At 41.6% G+C, this 22,402-nt stretch overlaps 1 protein-coding gene across 1 annotated transcript in view; it reads right to left on the reverse strand.

Annotated features, from left to right (window-relative positions):
- The window catches only part of LOC308578111 (putative helicase senataxin), a gene marked incomplete at its 3' end in the record, with an annotated part of 172,123 nt that overhangs the window by 66,225 nt on the left and 83,496 nt on the right, over window positions 1-22,402 (reverse strand). Inside the window, exons 5-6 of the mRNA XM_081178380.1 lie at window positions 19,157-19,376; window positions 18,244-18,363 (exon numbers count right to left, since the gene is read on the reverse strand). Coding sequence (XP_081034506.1) covers window positions 18,244-18,363; window positions 19,157-19,376 — 340 coding nt within the window. The remainder of the gene's footprint in view (window positions 1-18,243; window positions 18,364-19,156; window positions 19,377-22,402) is intronic.

Here is a 22,402-nt window from a genome sequence, read left to right on the forward strand (position 1 = left end):
AACTGACAGGTTGGATCCAATTTCACCAAATTAATGCTATGTGGACTGAAGATAAAAAGAATGGGATGAACAGAAAAAAATCCAGATTCCAGGTAGAAATATTAGAAAACAAATCAAAACTCCTATCAAAAATGTACAGCCAGTTGCTTGAATGGGACACCAAAGATGAAGAAATAAAGGAAGTAATGGTGAAATGGGGAATAGACTTTGGATACAACATAGAGTTTGATAAGTGGAAAAAACTCTGGAATAAAGGTATGAAATTCTCGGCATGTACAACACTTAGAAAGAACATGGATAAAATGATGTACAGGTGGTACATCACGCCTGTAAAACTAGAAAAAATGTACAAAACCGGAGACAAATCATGCTGGAAATGTAAGATTAAGGAAGGCAATTTTTATCACATGTGGTGGTCGTGTGAGGTAATTAGAAAGTTTTGGGAATCATAGAATCATAGAGTTGGAAGAGACCACAAGGGCCATCGAGTCCAACCCCCTGCCAAGCAGGAAGCACCATCAGAGCACTCCTGACATATGGTTGTCAAGCCTCTGCTTAAAGACCTCCAAAGTAGGAGACTCCACCACACTCCTTGGCAGCAAATTCCACTGCCGAACAGCTCTTACTGTCAGGAAGTTCTTCCTAATGTTTAGGTGGAATCTTCTTTCTTGTAGTTTTGATCCATTGCTCCGTGTCCGCTTCTCTGGAGCAGCAGAAAACAACCTTTCTCCCTCCTCTATGTGACATCCTTTTCTATATTTGAACGTGGCTATCATATCACCCCTTAACCTCCTCTTCTCCAGGATAAACATGCCCAGCTCCCTTAGCCGTTCCTCATAAGGCATTGTTTCCAGGCCTTTGACCATTTTGGTTGCCCTCCTCTGGACACGTTCCAGTTTGTCAGTGTCCTTCTTGAATTGTGGTGCCCAGAACTGGATACAGTACTCCAGGTGAGGTCTGACCAGAGCAGAATACAGTGGCACTATTACTTCCCTTGATCTAGATGCTATACTCCTATTGATGCAGCCCAGAATTGCATTGGCTTTTTTAGCTGCCGCGTCACACTGTTGGCTCATGTCAAGTTTGTGGTCAACCAAGACTCCTAGATCCTTTTCACATGTACTGCTCTCAAGCCAGGTGTCACCCATCTTGTATTTGTGCCTCTCATCTTTTTTGCCCAAGTGCAATACTTTACATTTCTCCCTTTTAAAGTTCATCTTGTTTGTTTTGGCCCAGTTCTCTAATCTGTCAAGGTCGTTTTGAAGTGTGATCCTGTCCTCTGGGGTGTTAGCCACCCCTCCCAGTTTGGTGTCATCTGCAAATTTGATCAGGATGCCCTTGAGTCCATCACCCAAGTCGTTGATAAAGATGTTGAATAAGACCGGGCCCAAGACAGAACCCTGTGGCACCCCACTAGTCACCCTTCTCCAGGATGAAGAGGAACCATTGATGAGCACCCTTTGGGTTCGGTCAGTCAGCCAGTTACAAATCCACTGAGTGGTAGCATAGTCAAGACCACATTTTACCAGCTTCTTTACAAGAATATCATGGGGCACCTTGTCAAATGCCTTGCTGAAATCAAGGTAGGTTACATCCGCTGCGTTCCCTTCATCTACCAAGCTTGTAATTCTGTCAAAAAACGAGATCAGGTTAGTCTGACATGACTTATTTTTCAGAAATCCATGCTGACTATTGGTGATCACAGCATTCCTTTCTAGGTGCTCACAGACTGTTTGCTTCATGATCTGCTCCAGAATCTTCCCTGGTATTGATGTCAGACTGACTGGGCGGTAATTATTTGGGTCCTCTCTTTTCCCCTTTTTGAAAATAGGGACAACATTTGCCCTCCTCCAGTCTGCCGGGACTTCGCCTGTTCTCCAGGAATTCTCAAAGATGACTGCCAGTGGTTCTGAGATCACATCTGCCAGTTCTTTTAATACTCTTGGATGCAGTTCATCTGGCCCTGGAGACTTGAATACATCTAAACTAGCCAAGTATTCTTGTACTATCTCCTTAGTTATTCTGGGCTGTGTTTCCTTTGCTGAATCATTTGCTCCAAATTCTTCAGGTCGGGCATTGTTTTCTTTATCGGAGAAGACTGAGGCAAAGAAGGCATTGAGGAGTTCAGCCCTTTCTGTGTCCCCTGTTTGCATTTCACCATCTTCTCCTCTGAGTGACCCCACTGTTTCTTTGTTCTTCCTTTTGCTACGAACATACCCATAAAAGCCTTTTTTGTTGCTTTTAACCTCTCTAGCAAGCCTGAGTTCATTCTGTGCTTTAGCTTTTCTGACTTTGTGTCTAGACGTGCTGGCTATTTGTTTGAATTCCTCTTTGGTGGTTCCCCCCCTTTTCCATTTTTTGTACACATCCTTTTTTAATCTTAACTCAGCTAAAAGTTCTTTAGATAGCCACCCTGGCTTCTTTAGGCACCTTCCATGTTTCCGTCTCATTGGTATTGCCTGACGTTGTGCTTTTACTATCTCCCTCTTAACAAACTCCCAGCCATCATGAACTCCCTTTCCTTTTAGTATTACTGTCCATGGGATCTCACCCAGCACTTCCCTAAGTTTTATGAAGTCGTTCCAGTAGTAGATAGGTAGCCGTGTTGGTCTGCCATAGTCAAAATAAAAAAAATTCCTTCCAGTAGCACCTTAAAGACCAACTAAGTTAGTTCTTGGTATGAGCTTTCGTGTGCATGGTATCTGAAGAAGTGTGCATGCACATGAAAGCTCATACCAAGAACTAACTTAGTTGGTCTTTAAGGTGCTACTGGAAGGAATTTTTTTTAATTTTTTTATGAAGTCGACTATCTTAAAGTCAAGAAATTGAGTCCTAGTATGCTTGGCTGCTCCTTTCCGCTGTATAGTAAACGTCAGAAGAGCATGATCACTCGCGCCTAAAGATCCTTCCACTTCTACCCCACTAACCAGGTCATCAACATTGGTTAGGACCAGATCTAAAATGGCTGTTCCTCTTGTTGCTTCTCCCACTTTCTGGACAATGAAGTTGTCTGCAAGGCCAGTGAGGAATCTGTTTGACCTTATGCTCTTGGCTGAGTTTGACATCCAACAAATATCCGGGTAATTGAAGTCCCCCATTACTACTATCTCCCTTCCTTTTGCATGCTTGGCCATCTGTTCCAGGAAGGCATCATCTATGTCCTCTGTTTGGCTTGGGGATCTATAGTAAACTCCCACAATGAGGTCACTGTTAGTCTTCTCTCCCTTAATTTTGACCCAAATGTTCTCACTTTGGCTTTGAGGTTCTAAATCTTGGATTTACAATGAACTAAAAAAATCTATTTACAATGGACTTCCGGGTTAGCGCGAAAAGGTTAATGGTGGATTCCCTCCGAGCTCCGGAGGGAATCGACTCCGTGGAGGACGGGTCGTGCCGTGCCGGCGACATGGGGACCCTCAGAAACCACAGGCGCTGAAGCCTGTGGACTTGGTGACTCGGCGGGCACCATTTGCACCCCCCGACCCGCGAATAAGCCTTTTTAAAGGCTTCGGAGCGGTGGACGGAGGGTGGCGTGGTGCTGAGAGTAGACCGCTTCTTCTACGGAGTGAAGCCGCAAGCCATGGCCGGAGAGCGCTGACTTCTTTCTTTGAACATTTGGATTGCAAAAGTAACAACCCGTGAGTAGTACGGAAATTGGACTTAAAAATCTCTTTTCTTTTGAATTTGGTACGATCGGGGGAGGTGTTAAAAGGAAGTCCGCCGTCCGCCCCCGTCCTGTAGACAATTTAAAGCAAGAATTGGATAACTAAGGTCGAGAGACCACTTCTCTCTTTGCGAGACAAAAGTTATTAATTTCACGATTTGGCATTAGAAGTATTTTGCTGGAGGATAAGAATTGATTTTTAGGAGCTGACGTGCAACCCCCCGGGATCCGGGAGCGATCCGCGAGAGAGCCTGTTGAGGAGTCATAAAGAGTTTGACAGCTGTCAAACGAGCTGTCAAAGTTAGAAAAATTTGCCTTTTGTTATTTCTGCTGGCTACTTTTTTTTTAATAAATTTTTATTGATTTTCATCTAGTTATACATTTTATCCAAAATACAACAGATTATAACCATTTTAGACTTCCTTCAGCGTCTCTGACAATCATTCATAATTATAACTTTAATACACATTCCCTTCTTTCATATTGCCATTTGTCCCTCCCTACCTTCATTATTTCTAATAAACAATACTTTTTTTTTTTACAGTGCCTCTTGAAACCCCACTAGCGTTGTATTTACACCACAAATATTTTCCAGATAACCCACAAATTTTCCCCAGTCCTCGATGAACTTTTGAACTTTGGTGTATCTAATTTTCCCAGTTAATTTGTCCAATTCCGCATAATCTGTCAGTTTTAATCTCCACTCTTCTACCGTTGGTGTTTCCTCTTGTTTCCACTTCTGAGCCAACACGATTCTGGCTGCCGTTACAGCGTATTGGGAAAGCTTACAGTCCTTTCTTCTTATGTCCTTTCCTACAATGCCTAGGAGAAAAGCTTCTGGTTTTTTCACAAAAGTATATCTTAACATTTTTTTCATTTCATTGTATATCTCTTCCCAAAAACTTTTCACTTTCTTACAATCCCACCACTGATGAAAGAACGTCCCTTCTTTATGTTTGCATTTCCAGCATTTGTTATCAACCTTATACATCTTTGCCAATTTTACGGGTGTCATGTACCATCTGTAAAGCATTTTCATCACATTCTCTTTCAGTAACGTACATGCCGTAAATTTTATATTTTCTCTCCACAGCTTTTCCCAATCCTCAAATTGAACATTGTATCCAAAATCCTTTGCCCACTGTACCATCACCGATTTCACCTCTTCATCCTTCGTGTACCACTCCAACAGTATTTTATACATTTTTGACAGAGTTTTATACTCATTATTAATTATGTCCTTTTGGAAACTTGATTCCTTCTCCGCATAACCTTTTTCCTTCAAATCTTTTTTAAACCTTTCATTTACTTGGAAATAATGCAGCCAGTCATATGTGTACTCTTTAACTTGATCATATGGTTTTAGTTTCCATTTCCCTCCTTCATTGGTTACCAGTTCTCCATATGTACCCCACTTTCCTCTCATATTAATTTTCTTAACACTCATTATCTCTAGCGGGGATAACCAATGTGGGACTTTTGGTTCCAGTATGTTTTTATATCTGTCCCAAACCTCTATTAATGGACCTCTGAAGATGTGATTTCCAAATCCTTTGTGAACCCTCTTTTTGTCGTACCATAGGTACGCGTGCCACCCAAATTTGTTATTATAACCTTCAAGGTCTAATAATTCTTTATTTTCTAACTTTATCCATTCTTTTAACCAGCATAAACATGCTGCCTCATAATACAGTCTCATGTCTGGCAGGGCGAAGCCACCTCTTTCTTTTGCGTCCGTTAGTAGCTTAAATTTTATTCTAGGCTTCTTCCCTTACCAGACATATATTGAGATCACCTTTTGCCATTCTTTAAAAATACCTATACCCTTTATTATGGGTATAGTCTGAAATAAAAATAACAACTTAGGTAGCACCGTCATCTTTACCATAGATATTCTTCCCCAAAATGATAGTCTCATTCTGGCCCACACCTCCAGATCTTTCGTTATTCCCTTCCAGACTGGGATATAATTATTTTGATATAAGTCAGTATTCTTAGGTGATAGCCAAATTCCCAAATATTTAACCTTTTTTACCACCTCAATCTCCGTTCGTTGCTGCATTAGTTCAATCAGGTCTTGTTCCATATTTTTTACAATCATTTTGGTCTTTCTCTTGTTCAATCTGAATCCTGCCAGCCTTCCGAATTGCTCCATCTCGTCCAATACCTCCTTTATACTTTCTATTGGTTCTTCCATAGTCAATACCAAATCGTCTGCGAAGGCTTTAACTTTGTATTCATTTAAACCTACTGTTACCCCTTTTATTTGCTTATTTTGTCTAATTGCATTTAAGAAGACTTCCAGAACCGTTATAAATAATAGTGGCGAAAGTGGGCATCCCTGTCTTGTTCCTTTGGATATTTTTATGTCTTCAGTAATAACATTATTCACTATCAATTTTGCTCTCTGTTCTGTATAAATTGCCTTTATGCCATTGAAGAACTCTTGACCCACCTCCATATGTTCTAAGTTTTTCAACATAAATTCCCAAATTACATTATCGAAGGCCTTCTCTGCATCCACAAAGATTAAGCTTGCTTGTTTATCACACCTATCAGACAGATATTCAATAACATTAATTATATTTCTTATATTATCTCTCATTTGTCTGCCTGGTAGGAAACCTGCTTGATCTTTATGTATAAGTTTTATTAATATCTTTTTCAATCTCTTCGCTAGGATTCCTGCAAAGATCTTATAATCTGTGTTTAGTAGTGAAATAGGCCTGTAATTCTTAACTTGGGTTAGATCCGAATCTTGTTTTGGGATTATTGTAATAAATGCTTCTTTCCATGTTTCTGGAATGTCCCTTTCTTTTAGAATGTTATTCATTACTTCAGTCAACGGGGCCATCAACACATCTTTCATTTCTTTATAATAACTGGATGTAAACCCGTCCGGGCCCGGTGTTCTGCTGGCTATTTTTGATACATTTGACTTCAAGTCGTTGAAAATAAAGAAGAAACAAAAAAAAAGTAACTTGACTGTTGGAGAAAGAGTACTAAGTAACTAGAATCCCTCTAGAGGGGGTTCTGAGACATTACAATGGCTGCAGATGGGAAAATACAGGCTGAGTTGGATAGAATGTTTTTTCTCTTGGGAAAGTTACAAGATCAGAGTGAAGTTTTGGCTACAGATGTAACGACCTTGAACTCTAAAGCAAATAAACTTGTTGATTGTGCCAAGGACTTGACTCAAGAAAATTTTGCAGCTGAACAAGAAGAGATATGCGCTGATTCAGAGGAGTGGGAAGGAGGAGCTGAAATGCCGCAGGTGAAAAAGGACAACCAGAGGCCTGTAAAAATGGATTACAAGGAAAACAAGACCTGGATGATGAGAATTTGGTTTGAATTTGAGAATGAAGATTGGAGAGATCTCCCCATGGGGAGATCGGAAGACATATGGATTACAAATTTGATTAAGACGAAAGTTGGAGCTTTTGGGACACTTGGACTTAAAAGGAATAAGAAACATGATTTGGGCTCCACTTTTGAATATGGAGGTCTGGTTGGAAGAAACATAGACCCTATTGGGACAGAGCTTCTCCGAGACTCGATGTCCAACATAAAGGACTACCAACAAAACCGAGGGACTGAGAGAGATTTGAGGGTCTCGGACGTGAGGGATCCAGGCTGAGAACTGATAGACTGATGGATATTCTTTGGGGATCGAAACCGGGAAAGGGGGAGGGGCGAGAGTTTTGGAATCCAAAGGGTGTATAATTATGTGTTGTTTTTTGTTATTATGTTTTGTAATTAATATAAAAATTGGGAAATTTGTGGAAGGGAACTTGGGTCGACCTTAGAAAAGGACATAATTGATGAGTATTGTGGTTTAATCGAGGTTTATAAGTTAAATTTGGTTAATTAAGAAGAATTAAGTAAAATATTAATAAGGTAAAAGTTGGAGATAAGAACTTGCTGAGTTAACTATTGGAATTGGGATGCAAGAAGGGGAGTTGTGGGGAAGTCAGGGAAAGTGGTTAAGAAATTAAGGATTTGAAATTATATATGTTTGTCTTTGTGTTTGTATGTCTGTATTGTGTATTGTGTATTGTGTATTGTGTGTGTTTATATAAATTGTGCAAACCCAATAAAAATTTTATATAAAAAAAAATCTATTTACAATGAACTAAAAAAAATATTTAAATATACCTTCACAAAAATCCCTGAGGCCTTCCTTCTGGGGATAATTGGAGAAGAAATTAAAAAGGAAGACCAAACACTTTTCCAATATGCAACAGTGGCTGCTAGAACACTAATAGCACAAAATTGGAAGACATCAAAAATCCCAACTATAAACAAGTGGCAAGCTAAATTATTTGATTATATAGAATTGGCAAAAATGACACAGAAAATAAGAAACCAAAAAGGTACAAAGTTTAATAATGAATGGAATAAATTTATGACATATATTGAAACAGATGTAAAAAATCTAAAAATCACAGTAGGCTCGATATAATGCTTGCGACGTAAAGAGGTTTAAGAAAACGAAACTGCAGATAGAAAACTTCTTGTAACATATCCCGAAACCGAGTTGAAGGAAGTCAATTGTTGTTGTGTGATTTAGTTATTTAGTTATTGTAAGTTTAATTTGTTGGTGTCTTTTGTTATGTAATGTTTTTCCTTTTTTTGCTTTTTTGTGTTTTGTTTGTCTTTTTTGTTGTTTTAATGTTTGGTGTTGTATAATTGAAGCTAATTAACAAATATATATATATATTGACTTTGGAAATACTAAACTCAGTATTGAGGAATGAAGAAGAAATTAAAGGAATTACCCTGAGCCAAAAGGCTTTCAAAGTGAAAGCCTTTGCAGATGATTTAATCATTACAGTAGAAGACCCAGAATCGAGTATACCTAAAGCGTTGGAAAAAATATCAGCATTTGGTGAGGTTTCTGGATTGTACTGGATTTAAACTCAACAGATCAAAAACAAAACTAATGATTAAAAATTTAAGGGGTTAGGAGAAAAAGGAGCTACAGGATAAAACGGGTTTGATGATAGTGAAAGAAGCAAAATATCTCAGAATTGAAATAACATTGTAAAATATTAACCTTTTTTGATGATAATTATAATAAATTTTGGAAAGAATTTTTTTAAAAATTGGAAATTTGGACCAAACTAAAACTTTCATTTTGGGGGAAAATCTTGGTAATAAAAATGAATGTGCTCCCCAAAATGATCTTCCTTTTTTCAAATGATCCCGATTATAGGGAAAATTGAATGTTTAGATAGGTGGAGAAAAGATTTGACAATGTTTATCTGGGTGAGTAAGAAATCCCATATAAATAACAAATTACTGATGGGTAAGAGAGAGGGAGCTTTGCACTTCTAAATTTAAGAAAGTATTACGAGGCAGCGTTCCTGACGTGGATTAAGGATTGGATCTTGTTAGAGAAGACAGATTTACTGGACTTGGAGAGTTACAACAACAGATATGGGTGGCTTCTTCTTTTTCTTCTTTGGCGATCACTTGTAGCCGAGTAAGATTGTCTTCCATAGACACGGTTTTAACAATGAGTCCGTAAGTGACTGTGGAGGCCAATTCTGGACCCACATGTCCTTCCACAGTGGGGACATTGATTTCCGGGCAGGAGTTGATCACGGTGTGGATTTGCCAAGCGTGCCTTCCTCTTAGCACGTTTCTCCCTTGCATCCTGAGTTTGAGTGTCTTCAAAGCCCAGGACACCTTTGGTAAAGGCTGTTCTCCAACTGGAGCGCTCACAGGCCAGTATTTCCCAGTTGTCAGTGTGCATGCCTACCTTGGCTACAATAAAGTCAAAGTCCACAGTGGGTTTACTAATCCTATAGTTAGGAATGCCCTCTATAAGGTGTGGACTGATACCAACCATTACTTGAACCTCAAACGCCATGGTGGCTGTCCCCATTAGAGGCCTTTGCAGTTAAAAATATAAATATGAATAGCAATTGGGGAACTTACAGCCAACTACTAAAAGAAGATCAAGGGCAAATGAAATTGAAATCATTTGAAGAGATAAGGCATTATCTCACCGATTGGGTACAATACCACCAGTTAAATAATGTATTTAATTCAGATAAAAAAATAGGTTTCGGAAAAGAAGAATCCAAATTACAAATTATATTATTAAAGAACAATAAGAAATTATTATCTAAAATTTAAGATCTATTACTTGAATGGGACCTGAAAGATGAGCAAGTAAAAGGTGTTATGGTAAAATGGGCCCAGGACATCAGCCACACAATGCAGATGGAGCAGTGGGAAAAACTTTGGAGACCAGACATCAGATTTACCGCCTGTTACACCATTATGGAAAATCTGGTAAAAATGTTATATAGGTGGTATATGACACCCTCTAAATTAGTCAAGGTATATAAACTAAAATCCAACCTGTGTTGGAAATGTAATAAAATTGAGGGGACAATGTTCCATGTATGGTGGGGATGTGAGAAAGTTAAGAACTTCTGGGGATGTATCCATGAAGAATTAAAGAAAAAAAAGTTTGAAATTTCTAGAGAGAAGAAACTGGAGGCGTTCCTATTAGGTATTTTAGGAAATGACATCCCACAGGATAAGAAAAGGATGTTTTTATATGCCACAGTCACAGCCAGATTGCTACCTGCTAGAAATTGGAAAGGAGACATCATTCCCACTAAAGAAGATTGGATAGGTGGAAGTCGGTTTAAGATGGCGACTGAGACAGCAGCCTAGTTAGAGCTCCTGTCTTTCGTTAAGCTTTTAAGTAGTTTTTAATCACTTCCTAATTCTAATTTTATATTTTTAACGTTTTACTGGCTGCCTCATCACCTCGCCTTGCTTTTAGTTTATTGTTTTATTGTTTTACTGCTCAACCTGAGAAAAGACGCCGAGAAACAAGGAGCGGCTGAATCTGAAGGAAACCTGGGCGCAGGGGAGGAACAACAAAGCTTGCCAGGAGGATTTCTGTACAAGAAGGAAGATTAATAGCTGAATGAAACCTGTTGTGAACTCTTACTGTAGCCGAGTGAGTATAACTCCCTAAAGGAAAAGAACGTGAATAGAGTGAAATCCTTGGGAGGAATGAAAAACTGCTTACCTGATAAGGGCCTGGGGAGGCCTTGGAACCTCTCCCTTTTACCCAAAACTGACTTGCGGGGAGCCCTGTGATGGAGCTAATGATCCTAGTTTAGTTTAATTAAGTTTACTGTATTTTTGGTTTTACTGTATTTTTGGTTTTTATGGAAGCCGCCCAGAGTGGCTGGGGAGGCCCAGCCAGATGGGCGGGGTATAAATAATAAATTATTATTATTATTATTATTTTAACTCAAAGTTTTAAGGTACTGAGACCCTGAAAGAAGATATATTTATGTATATTTTAAAATCCTTTTTAAGCATCTTGATTATTACCGGGGGAGTACCAGAGCCTCTGCGGTAATCACCTTGCAGCAATTGAAGAAGTAAACTCACCCCTGCCTCTCCACCAGGTTGTCTCTCTTCTCTTTTGCAAATACCTCCTGTCTATTATCTCAGTCAACGCACTGTAGCGTGTTTATTACAACAATAAAGGAATAACTTACAAATTTACAACTTTAAGGAAACAATGGTGACGACCAGGAGCGGCTGCAAAACCTCAGGCTTCTCTCTGAAGGCTGTAAGACCCACCTTTAAAAGAGCCACTCTAAAGAAAGCACAAACAAAAATAACTTGCTTTTACATGAACAGAGCAAAATGTGGGACAAATGAGGAAATGACTGAAATCAATGAGAATAAGAACAAGAAGGGAAGAGAAATCCTACTCTTTCCTACCAATCTCTCTTACAGCCATAATGAAGGACTAGTTATGCAAAGAAAGGAGTGTACTAAAAGCAGCGACAAAAGCCTAAATATATTGGAAGCAACACAAAATATCCTCAATACAGCCGATGAAGCATCCCCGAAATTGAAAGCCAAACCCCAAGCTCCCCCCGAACCATCGCTAGACCAAAAAATGGAGGAAGTAATGTTAAAACAAATTTCAGAATTGGCCTCGGAAAATATTAAACCTTCGAAAGACTCTTATCCTCATTCCCACGAGCCAAATGAAGAGGGTCTCTCAACCATCAAATGGCTAGTGCTTCTTACTGAGGACATTGAATCCATAAAGTCCTACTTGGACATTTGCACAAAAATTCTTACCATCATGGCTGACTCCTGTAAAACTCTCTGGAGAAAACCCGTCGGAATACCTGAAGAATCGGAAAATAATCATGGCCTCACCTCCACCCTCTGCAGAAGTGGCCCACTAAGGAAGGGTAAGAAAGCCTGCAGAACTAATGCTTGTAAAAGGAGATCCAGAGTTGTTAAAAATGTTAAAAAAAGGAAAAACATAAAAAATCTTAAGACAGTGCATTATAAAAAAATGGTTTTTAAAAAGCTTTTTAACCTACTCGAGTGCATATCAGCCTCTGGGACTAGAGGGAACCTGGTGAAGTCTTTAGCCAAGAAGACAGTTAAACAGGATTTGCCCCCAAACGTCTGTGCTGATAAAGCCCAGGATTGTCTAAAACCTTCAGCACTTGCTCCACCACCAAGCTCTAAGCAAGATTTATTACCCCAAGATCCATGGTCCTACGTTTTAACCATAGACAACTCCAAAACCAATAAGGAGAGCATTCCAACAAATAAGAACTGGAAGCTGGTGTTGCTTCAAAACAAGCTTGTTTTTTCAAGCTATCCTAAGCCTCCAGGACTTTTATCTCAAGAGGATCGCAAAGTCCATCTACTGAACTTCCTTAAAGCATACATGCCAGGTATTTTGAGTAATCCCTCGGAGTTGGACCAAGTGGAATATCTATATTTTGATGGCTTGCTTGCCAGGGCGGTGGTTACATTCCATGATCGGAGACTGGCAAAACTGATATATAAACATAGAGAATACCTAAAGACAAGTGGTGTAAAAATATCAAGGTTCTTTAAAAATGAGACCTCCCCTATCCCACTACTCCCCAGTTCTGCAACCTCGACTGCAGCACGTCATCAAAAGGCTGAATACCACACTTTAATTGATTTAAAATCCACTGAGGACTCACCTAATCACCTTCCAGAGTTGCTCACTAATGACCTTCAAAGACCAGACTCTCCCGGGACTTCGTATGAGGAGAGCCAAGGTAATGGGCTCAAACGAGAGCTTCAAAAACTAAAAAGGAAAGATGCCCACCTGCAAGACCTGCAACTTCAAGAGAATGAAGATGAGGATCTTTTCTCCGTGGAAGAAAATACCTTAATTAGGCAATTTTGCCATTTTCCATCTCCGGTGCAGACTGAAATATTAGAAAGATTGGATATGCTAAGGGTTAAGCTGGCTGGGAGAGAAATAATCAAGGAAATCAATGTGGACGTCCATAAAAAGGACCAGACTTCCTATAATTTGAACCCAATACAAGAACAAAACCCAGCGGCCTGTCGGCCATGTTGCCTCCAGACAATGGCTGAGATTAACCTACCCTCAATTAAGGAAGCCCGGCACACTGAAGAGAACACTACACCACCTCCAATAAGGAGAACCATCCCGAAGGTGAACTCACCAGGCTCTTGGGACAAGCTGAGGTACCTAGATGAGGCAGAATTAGGCCACAATCAGGTACCGGAAAAATACCTACGGAAAGAGACAACACACTTCAAAGGCCCGGTGACCACTAATGTCAGTATTCAACAGTCAACAGCCGAAACTATAGAACATTTGGCTAGTTTGCCATGTATGGAGAGCAATGGGCTGGCTCATAAAAAAGTAATCCCTAAAAGCACCTTGGGAAATAATTGACAAAGATCAGACCAGAGACAAACTCCAGCCGGCTCCCTATCTCCGCGGAAATCCGACACCATTAGATATGACCAGACTCAACCCTCACTCACAAATCAAGCAAAAGCAGTTCTTTCCTTGAAAGACGCATCCAACCCATCCCAGAGCCTTAAAATTGTCTCCTGGAATGTTAACGGCTGGGCGACAAAGCAAATGGATCCTGAAGCAATGAATTTCATCTCTTCTTTCGACATTGTGTGCCTCCAAGAGACCTGGTCCCAACAAAGTATCGCTCTCCCAAATTATTGCTCCTTTAGCTCCTGTGCTCGCAAACTAACCAACAGGGGTCGCCCCCAAGTTGGCCTCGCCTGTCTTATTTCAACCAGCTTACCTCTCACTATTTGCGAGGAAATTAAATCTTCCCCTTACTTTCTCACTATAAAGATCCATCTCCCAAAGATCAAAAGCCCATGGTTGTTAACTACAGTATACCTGCCCCCAGTAATTAACGATTCCGACCGCAATGAAAGGTGGTCTGAACTTTCGTCTTGGCTCCAAGATCTTCAAACAACTAACCCAGGACTCCCTCAAATCCTCTTAGGCGACTTTAATGCAAGAATAGGTCCCAACGACGATGATATAGTATCTTCCGCAGCACTCCTGGACACCCCCCTGCAGCCCCCCTGGGGAAACAGATGCTCTCTTGATCCTATAACAAATGCGTCGGGGAGACTGATGGCCCAATTGGCCATGGAAAACGATCTCTGCATCGCGAATGGCAACATTACTCCCTTGTCCTCGCAGCAATTAATGTGTATCACTCCCCGGGGAACCAGTGTTGCTGACTACATTTTACTGACGCCGGAGCTATTCTCAATTTCTACAAAAATGGAAGTGGCTGAATATTCTGGTGGTGACCACCTTCCATTGACTCTACTGTTAAACCTAACAGAGCCACCTTCAGTCCCCTCAAACTATAGAACCATGGTACAAAGCCACCCTGTATACAAAACAAAGAAATGGACAAGCCTCAGCTCCTCTCTTGCCCTGGACATACAAAAATCATTTGATATGTCTGCAGCTCCCTTTGATTCAATCCTGCCCGCTGATCAATATCGGAAATTACTTGATGCTTTCTCAACAATTTACACAACCACCACCTCGCCTACTCACCAACGCCTTTTCTCTGAATCGCCTTGGTTTGACAAGGAATGTAAAGCCCTAAGAAGGCGAATTAGGAAAATGGTCAGAATCATTAAATTTTCCAACGACCCCCAAACACGTGCAAAGCTCATAGATATTAAAAGGACATACAGAAACATGATTCATCGCAAGAAACAGCAGCACATCCTTGAGGCTTGGTCCACTCTTCGTTCGGCTGTAGAAAGGCATGACTCCCGCTCCTTCTGGCGCTTAGTCAGACCTTCGGCACCATTCAATCCAGCTACCCAGATTTCCGCTGATGAATGGATTGCCCATTATTCAACCAGTTTCGCTTCTTCAAATCTTCTTACAGATCTCCCTCAGTCCCCGTCGGACCTCTGTTCCTGCTCTCTTACTCCCACTTCCTCAATAAACTTTACCTCAACTCGCATTTCCAACATCATGATGTCAATGCGAAGGAATAAGGCCCCCGGCCCAGACATGGTCCCATTGGACCTTTTCCTGACTGATCCTATTTGGTGGAGCGAACACCTGACTCCTGTATTCACCGCTATCTCCTCCGCCCTAGACATCCCCGACTCCTGGAGAGAAGCTATAATAGTTCCGATCTTCAAAGGCGGCCAGCCAAACATCCCTAGGAACTATCGCCCCATCAGTTTATTATCCATCCCGGGGAAAATATTTGCCGCTGTTTTATTGGAGACACCTCTCTCATGGGTCCAGGAGAGGAACATTCTACCACTGGAACAGATTGGTTTCCGAAAGTCAGCGTCAATCATGGACCACTGTCTAACTCTTTATCACCTTGCCAGTAAATACACTGCTCCAAGGCAAGGCCACCTATTTGCCGCTTTCATGGACCTGGAGGCCGCCTTTGATTCCATTCCTAGGCAGAGATTATGGTCCAAACTTGCCCATTTGGGAATTGATCCGCACCTCCTCTCCCTAATTATTTCCCTTTATTCAAACACCACTGTCAGGGAACTGCCATCGGAGGAACAGGTGGGGAAAGGGCTCACGGAGGCTGGGAGGGACTCAACAGCTGAAGCAGGGACCAGCAGGGGGAGAGATGGGTCTCTGGAGGAGAGTCTCACAAAGGCTGAGAGAGACGCAGCAGCTAAAGCAGGAACTAGCAGGGAAAGGGGAGGATCTCTGAGGGAAAGCGAGCAAGAGGGAGGGCTCAGGGACACGTCCAGCGAGAACAGTGGGGAGGTGTCAGAAGCTCCCATAGGGAGACCTATTCCTCGCCGGAAGCTGTCACGCCGCGAGTCCCGAAGACGTGTTTCCGTTAAGGAGCTTTTATGCTGGAAGCGCTTCCGAAAACAACCACTGTCGGAATCTGCAAGTGACTAGAGCAGACATGTCTGAGGAGCTCTGTCACACACAGAGGTTTGTGGAGTTGCACAAACTCTGAGGGACTACGATTTTACGCACAAGCAGCTCATCATCCCATCACAACCACAGCCCGCGTCCGAAGTGGTCCCAACGGCTCCCTCACTACTCCATTTCCAACGGCCAAGGGCGTCCGACAAGGTTGTCTCTTGGCCCCTTTATTGTTTAATCTCTATCTTCACGATGCAATTTCCACTTTGAAGCTAGCATCTAAGTATCCTCCTCACTTAGCAGACCACCCCGTTGCTTCCCTTTTCTATGCTGATGATGCCGTCATCTTATCCAGAACAGTTGCGGACCTAGCAAATGCAGTTAATGCATTTATCGCCTATTGTAAGACGGAAGCTCTTAACATTAATTATAAAAAATCGAAAGTCCTCCACTTCACTCGTTCCCGCAAACTCAAGTTGGAGCTGCTTAAGATCACAGGTGGCTACTTAGAAAAGGTAAAAGCCTTTAAATATCTAGGCATAATATTCACTTATAATCTCTCCTGGACCACCCATCTACAATCTGCCTTTCTCGCTGCAACCACGACTTCTAACGCCATTGTCCGATTTTACCACCAGAAGGGCGGCAAACATCTTCCAGCAGCAATTCAAATATTTAATGCCAAAGTTGTCCCTAAATTATTATATGGATGCGAAGTATGAACTACAGCAATATCAGGTAACTTGGATCGCCCACTTCATATGTTTCTGAGATCTCTTTCCGGCGTCCCGAGATGTGTCTCAGGTGCAGCCCTACGACTCAAGTTCGCCCAGCCCTCAATTGTCAAACGAGCATGGAGTCGAGCCATTTCCTACAGCTTCCACCTATTAGCATCGGATGCTCGAATTAGAGGTGGTTTTTCCAATCTGATCCTAAGAGACATTCATAATTCCCCTTGGAAAACTACAATTAACCTCAAATTCCGCTCAATTTGAATTGTAAAACTGTTCTTAACTTAGAGTGTATCAGCCCGGCGGCCCTACCTCTAATCAAAAAGAAACTACAGCAACTTGACTTCTCTAACACAGCTTCCTATGCAAGAGGACCGTGTTCAGGCCTAGCCCTAGCTATTCCACCCCCTGAAGGGATCCCTCTATACTGCTTCACAATTTCTTCGGAGGCTAAGCGTAGGGCCTTTACCTGTGCCCGTCTCAACTGTTTTCCTACAGCAGTTCTGTCGGGTCGTTATTCCAGAGTTCCCATCACAAACAGAACATGCACCTGTAATGACACGACCCTGGAGACTATGGAACATGTAATGCTCTTCTGTAAAGATCTCGGTTTTTAACTCCCCTCGTGAATAAGCTTCATCTCCCAATCCAGCCTTGGATAGTGTCCCTCTTTTTGCAGGATTCTGATTGTTGGATTACCGAGATGACAGCTAACTTCCTGCTTAGTGTGATGAAGAGGAAAGCGGCACTAACTTCTTCCTTAACACCACAGCTGCAGTCGATACGCCGCACAACCGAACGAAATTCCAAGTAGCCTAATTGTACAAGGACAATCGAGTTAGGACATATCTGAGGAGCTGAAGGACCCTTTAACGGTCCTCCTCCAGCCTCAGCAGGTTTTTTTCTTTTTCTTTCTTTAAGTAATCGCCCAGGACGATATCTACCTTTATCTCCCCATCCCCATTTTATGTTGCTATTTCAATGTATATCATGCTATGGCCTCACGGCTAATGCAATAAAAAATCTATTTGAAGATTGGATAATTAAATTATGTGAATTTATAAGATTGGCCAAATTAATGGCAGCCATAAGAAATCAGTCCAACCAAAATCTAAGGAAGGAATGGCAATGTTTTGAGGACTATATGAAAAAACACTGCTCTAAGAATAATATATTGCTATGCGTAGAATAAGTATGTAAAGATGAATCAAACTAAGGTAAAATTAATAATGGATATATATTGGATAATACAAGACACAATGTTAAACTATTTATAGTATAAAGGATGTCAAGTTGTGGTGGAGGGAAGCTACACGGGTGAAAGTTTTAGTATTTCTTTATTTTTGTGTATATGGGTTTTGTTTTGTTTTTTTCCAAAGTATGATATGCAAAATGGAATAATTATTTTTCTTTTACTTTTTCATTTTGAATAAATAAAAAAGTTTTTTTAAAAAAGAAACTAGCTGTCAGCCATCATATACTATACCATAACATTTCCACATTAAGTAAGTTACTTGGCGTACAAGTTCTGTGAAAGGAATGATTTTACCTTAAGAGAGTGGACACTCAGACTGTTTTTAATTTGCTTGTATCGCTGCCCCCAATGATTATTAGTTACTTACCCTCTGTTGGTTTCTTCATGGCCTTCATTATGCACGGCATGAAGTCAATCTGCTTGTCTGGGCCAAACAACAACAAATCCATGGCTTGTTCTTCCAGCACCATCAACAACGTACAGATACCTACAACAATGCAAATGAGAAAGTTCAGAAGCTATCACTGGGTGTTGGCTTAACTCCCGATGTTAATCCACAACCAAAACAAAACCTACTTTTGTAATTGCACCTGCTAGCATGCCACTCAAACTTTTAATCTCTGGAGCCCTCTAGAGCTTGGGAATACAACTCCCATCATCCCTGGCAGCAGACCATATTGACTAGGGCTGATGGGAGTTGGGAGTCCAACAACATCTGGAGGGCATCATGTTAGCTTCCCCTGTTTTTCATTACACATTTCTTTGAACAGGTTGCACAAACATAGTTGAGATGGTGTAATTTTTAAAAATGATATATGCAACAGTTAAATGCCACAAAAAATGTCTGATACAGGTAAAGGAAGGAAAGTTTTCATTCTACAAGGAACAGGAGAAAAGGAGCCTCAGGGCCCAAGCCTGCAGCCCTCTAAATTCTATTAGACTACGATTCCCACCAGCCCCAACTGGCAAGCTAATAGTCCAAGATTATGAAAAACATATTCCAGCAACATCTAAGACCACAGGTTAGTAAGCTTTTAGCTATATGGACCAATGGTCAAATTCAGTGTAAGGTAGCTTTCCGTGTGTGTGTGTGTGTGTGTGTGTGTGTGTGTGTGTGTGTGTGCATGCATGCATGCATGCACTGGAGGGGAAGACACACAGACTGAGTGTGGGGTGGTTGTACCAAAAGACAAAAAGGTTTAGCCATCTCTGCTGTACTACAATGCTACCACTCTCTATAGAATGGTTCATGCCTAACATCTCAGCTTGCTTCTACTCACCTAGCCAGTAGTTTTTGTAACTGGTGGTATCATACAGATGGCGAGGCAACAAGATAAGATTCCCCTTCTCAACTATTGCAAGGTTATAAGTATCAGAGTTTTCAAAGTGGTCCAGCTCTATGACTCTGAACAAGCACGTCAACACTTCCTGGATGTTGTAATAGTCGTCCCTGTCCACCTTCCCCAGGCTCCTGGCTTTCAGGATGGCCCACTGACGAATCTGTGGGTTTGGAAGGACACTAGGAATTACTACAGTAAGGAATCACAACAGTAATTGTTAAGACAAATTGGGGCAGGAAGCAAGTTGGCATGAAAAGCAACTATTGTAAAGCGTAAGATAAAGGTTCAAATTCCAAACCAGACAGCCTAGATATCTATTTCTAGAAATGCTTATTTGAAGGTTGTGAACTTCCTAGCCTCCTCACTTCCCAACCACCCTAGACACTGAGGGACAAGAGACCACCTTTTAACAACAACCTTTAAAAAAAAAGATTCTGGGCAGAATTACTAAAAATAGAACTGTGTTAATAACAATGTAGAACAGTTTGGATGTTACTTTGGGTTGTATCCTGTGTCAGTCCTATGCAGAGCAGGATCACTGAAATTGATGGGCGCTGTCAAGGATGCGTATGGTTGCTCACGAGTAAACAGCCAGGACTCCGACCTGCCTTTTTATAGGTTTTATTTGGTGCAAACTATGTACAGTGCAGAAGTCCAAAGTTCATGTCTGCCTCAGTCAGTAGCAGATTCCAAGAGTGGGTTCTTCCGCCCCCCCATCATAAGAAGCTGGACACCCCCAATCTCCTCCTCTTTTCCTTATGTTTGATTCCCTTGCGAAAACTAGGCGACTGTTTCCCTATCGTTCCTGCCTCCCTCCCCCCTTTTGATGGCAGTCCTCTGACAGGCACGATCAACTTAGGTTTGTTAACTTCAATGGGTGTACTCTTAAGTATAAGTTAGTTCTCAATCAATCGCCTTTATTGGCATAGTAAGAGTATGTCGTATACATGGATTGGAAAACAACACAGGTAACAAAACATAGTAGGAGGCACTTTAGGATAAAACTGTCCAGACGTTGTGAGATACAAAGGTGGCTCTTAGGAGCTATGGTGACGTAATTTCATGGCGTCACTCCAAAATCTTGCTGCATTCTCCAAGTCATTCCTACAGTTATTCAACAGATAGGTCACCCTGGAAGAGCCCCTCCTTCAATAAGGGGGCCAAATACTAATCATTTATTTTTGCATAAACTGGGCAATGAAATAAAACGTGTGTGATAGATACAGCCTGTTTTGTGCCACAAGGGCAGTACCTTTCAGAATAAGGGATTTTCAAGAATCTAACATCTTACTAGATGGCAAGATGTGAAATCTTGAGAGGGAAATAGCTCTGCTTAGGTGGGGAGCATAAAGGTAATGTAAATATGGAGGGCCCTGGCCAAATGAGGGTAGAATTCCCAACCCCAATGGGGAACAGGTTTTATTGGCTGTACTGCTAAGGGCTTGGAATTCAATCTCTAGGATTCTGCACTTGATTGTCTGGAATGCTTCCAATTATGGGAGCATAAGCAGCGACTCGAGTGATAGGCCACATGTTCTGATTCTGCTTTCAATGCGAGCCAACCATTTGGAGTGGTGGGATTCCACCAGCATATGGAAAGTTAAAGAAGATGGATCAGACTTCTTTATATGCAAACTCGGCCAAGAGGAGCAAGGCCACCCAGTCATCCTGCTGGTAACTGACGTAACAACACAGGTACTGCTGCAGTGTGTTGCTGGTTCTCTCTGCCTCTCTGTTGGTCTCCGGATGATGAGCTGAAGAGAGGCACAGTTCCATGTCCAGAAGTTGCATGACCTTCTTACAGAACTGGGAGGTGAATTGGGTTCCTCTTTCAGACACAATTCGCTGTCGCAGACTGTGCAGCTTGAAGACATGATCTACGAAGAACTGGGCTGTCTCTTAGGCTGTTGGAAGCCCCTTGCAAGACACAAAATGTGCCATCTTGGTAAACAGGTCCACCACCACCCAGATCACAGTCTGCTGTCACAAGGACGGCAGTTCAGTAATGAAGTCCATGGCTATGGTCTCCCAGGGCCCCTGCGGTGTAGGCAGGGGTTGCAGTAGCCCCACCAGGGCTTCTTGAGGCCGCTTGGCACACTGACAGCTTTTGCAGGCGTGAACCTACTCCTTGACGTCCTCAGGCACCCACAGCCACAAAAACTGCCGCATCTGAGATTGTCAGCTTGCATCAAGGTGCACGCAGCAGGACACTGGGTCCCAGAGCACAACAAGTATTCAATTGCACAGCTTTACTTAGACTAGAAAGACTTGATAAAGATAAATGTAGAAACAAGATGGCGCTTGTTAATATGACCCAGCACGGAAAAATGAGAATTCCTCCCTTTTCGAGAGAAGCGGGAAATATTTGCTGGCTGACTTTGTAATGACTGGAGATAACAATTTGGGATAACATATAGTGCAGCTGTTTGCAGAAGTTTATTGCATTATGAGTGAGAGAGAAGGCTGATGGATTTCTAGCAGCCCCCCCATAGGGCACAGAGGGGGGGAATTGTGTGGTCTCTGAGAGACTGATTGATCGCCAAATGACTTATATCTGTGGAATACAGCTCATTTACATTGCATTATTACAAACAGTATGCTTAACAATTTACAGTAATAACTTAATAATGTGGAAGCTACTATGTTATTAAATCTCAAACAAAAAGCTTGGACAACAGCCCGGATTGGAAGATTGGAACGGAGTCAGGGAAAGCTGCACTGGCAAATAGACAGTTGAAAAAATATATATACACAAATAAAGCTGTATTCAACAGATGAAAGGATATATGATTTCTGACATGACTGAGAATCGCAGAGTCAGGGACGGAGAACTTTAAAGCATTAAGATCAGAAGGCGGAAAATATGAAAACGAGAAGAGGCAGGAACAAAGATTTGGAGATATGCTTCAAAGGTCCAGACTATGGAGAGCCCGGGAAAATTAATAATTACAATCTGGACTATAATCATAGAATCATAGAATCATAGAGTTGGAAGAGACCAAAAGGGCCATGGAGTCCAACCCCCTGCCAAGCAGGAAGCACCATCAGAGCACTCCTGACATATGGTTGTCAAGCCTCTGCTTAAAGACCTCCAAAGAAGGAGACCCCACCACACTCCTTGGCAGCAAATTCCACTGTCGAACAGCTCTTATTGTCAGGAAGTTCTTCCTAATGTTTAGGTGGAAT

The sequence above is a fragment of the Podarcis bocagei genome, assembly GCF_964188305.1.
Source record: "Podarcis bocagei genome assembly, chromosome: W".
NCBI lineage: Eukaryota > Metazoa > Chordata > Lepidosauria > Squamata > Lacertidae > Podarcis > Podarcis bocagei.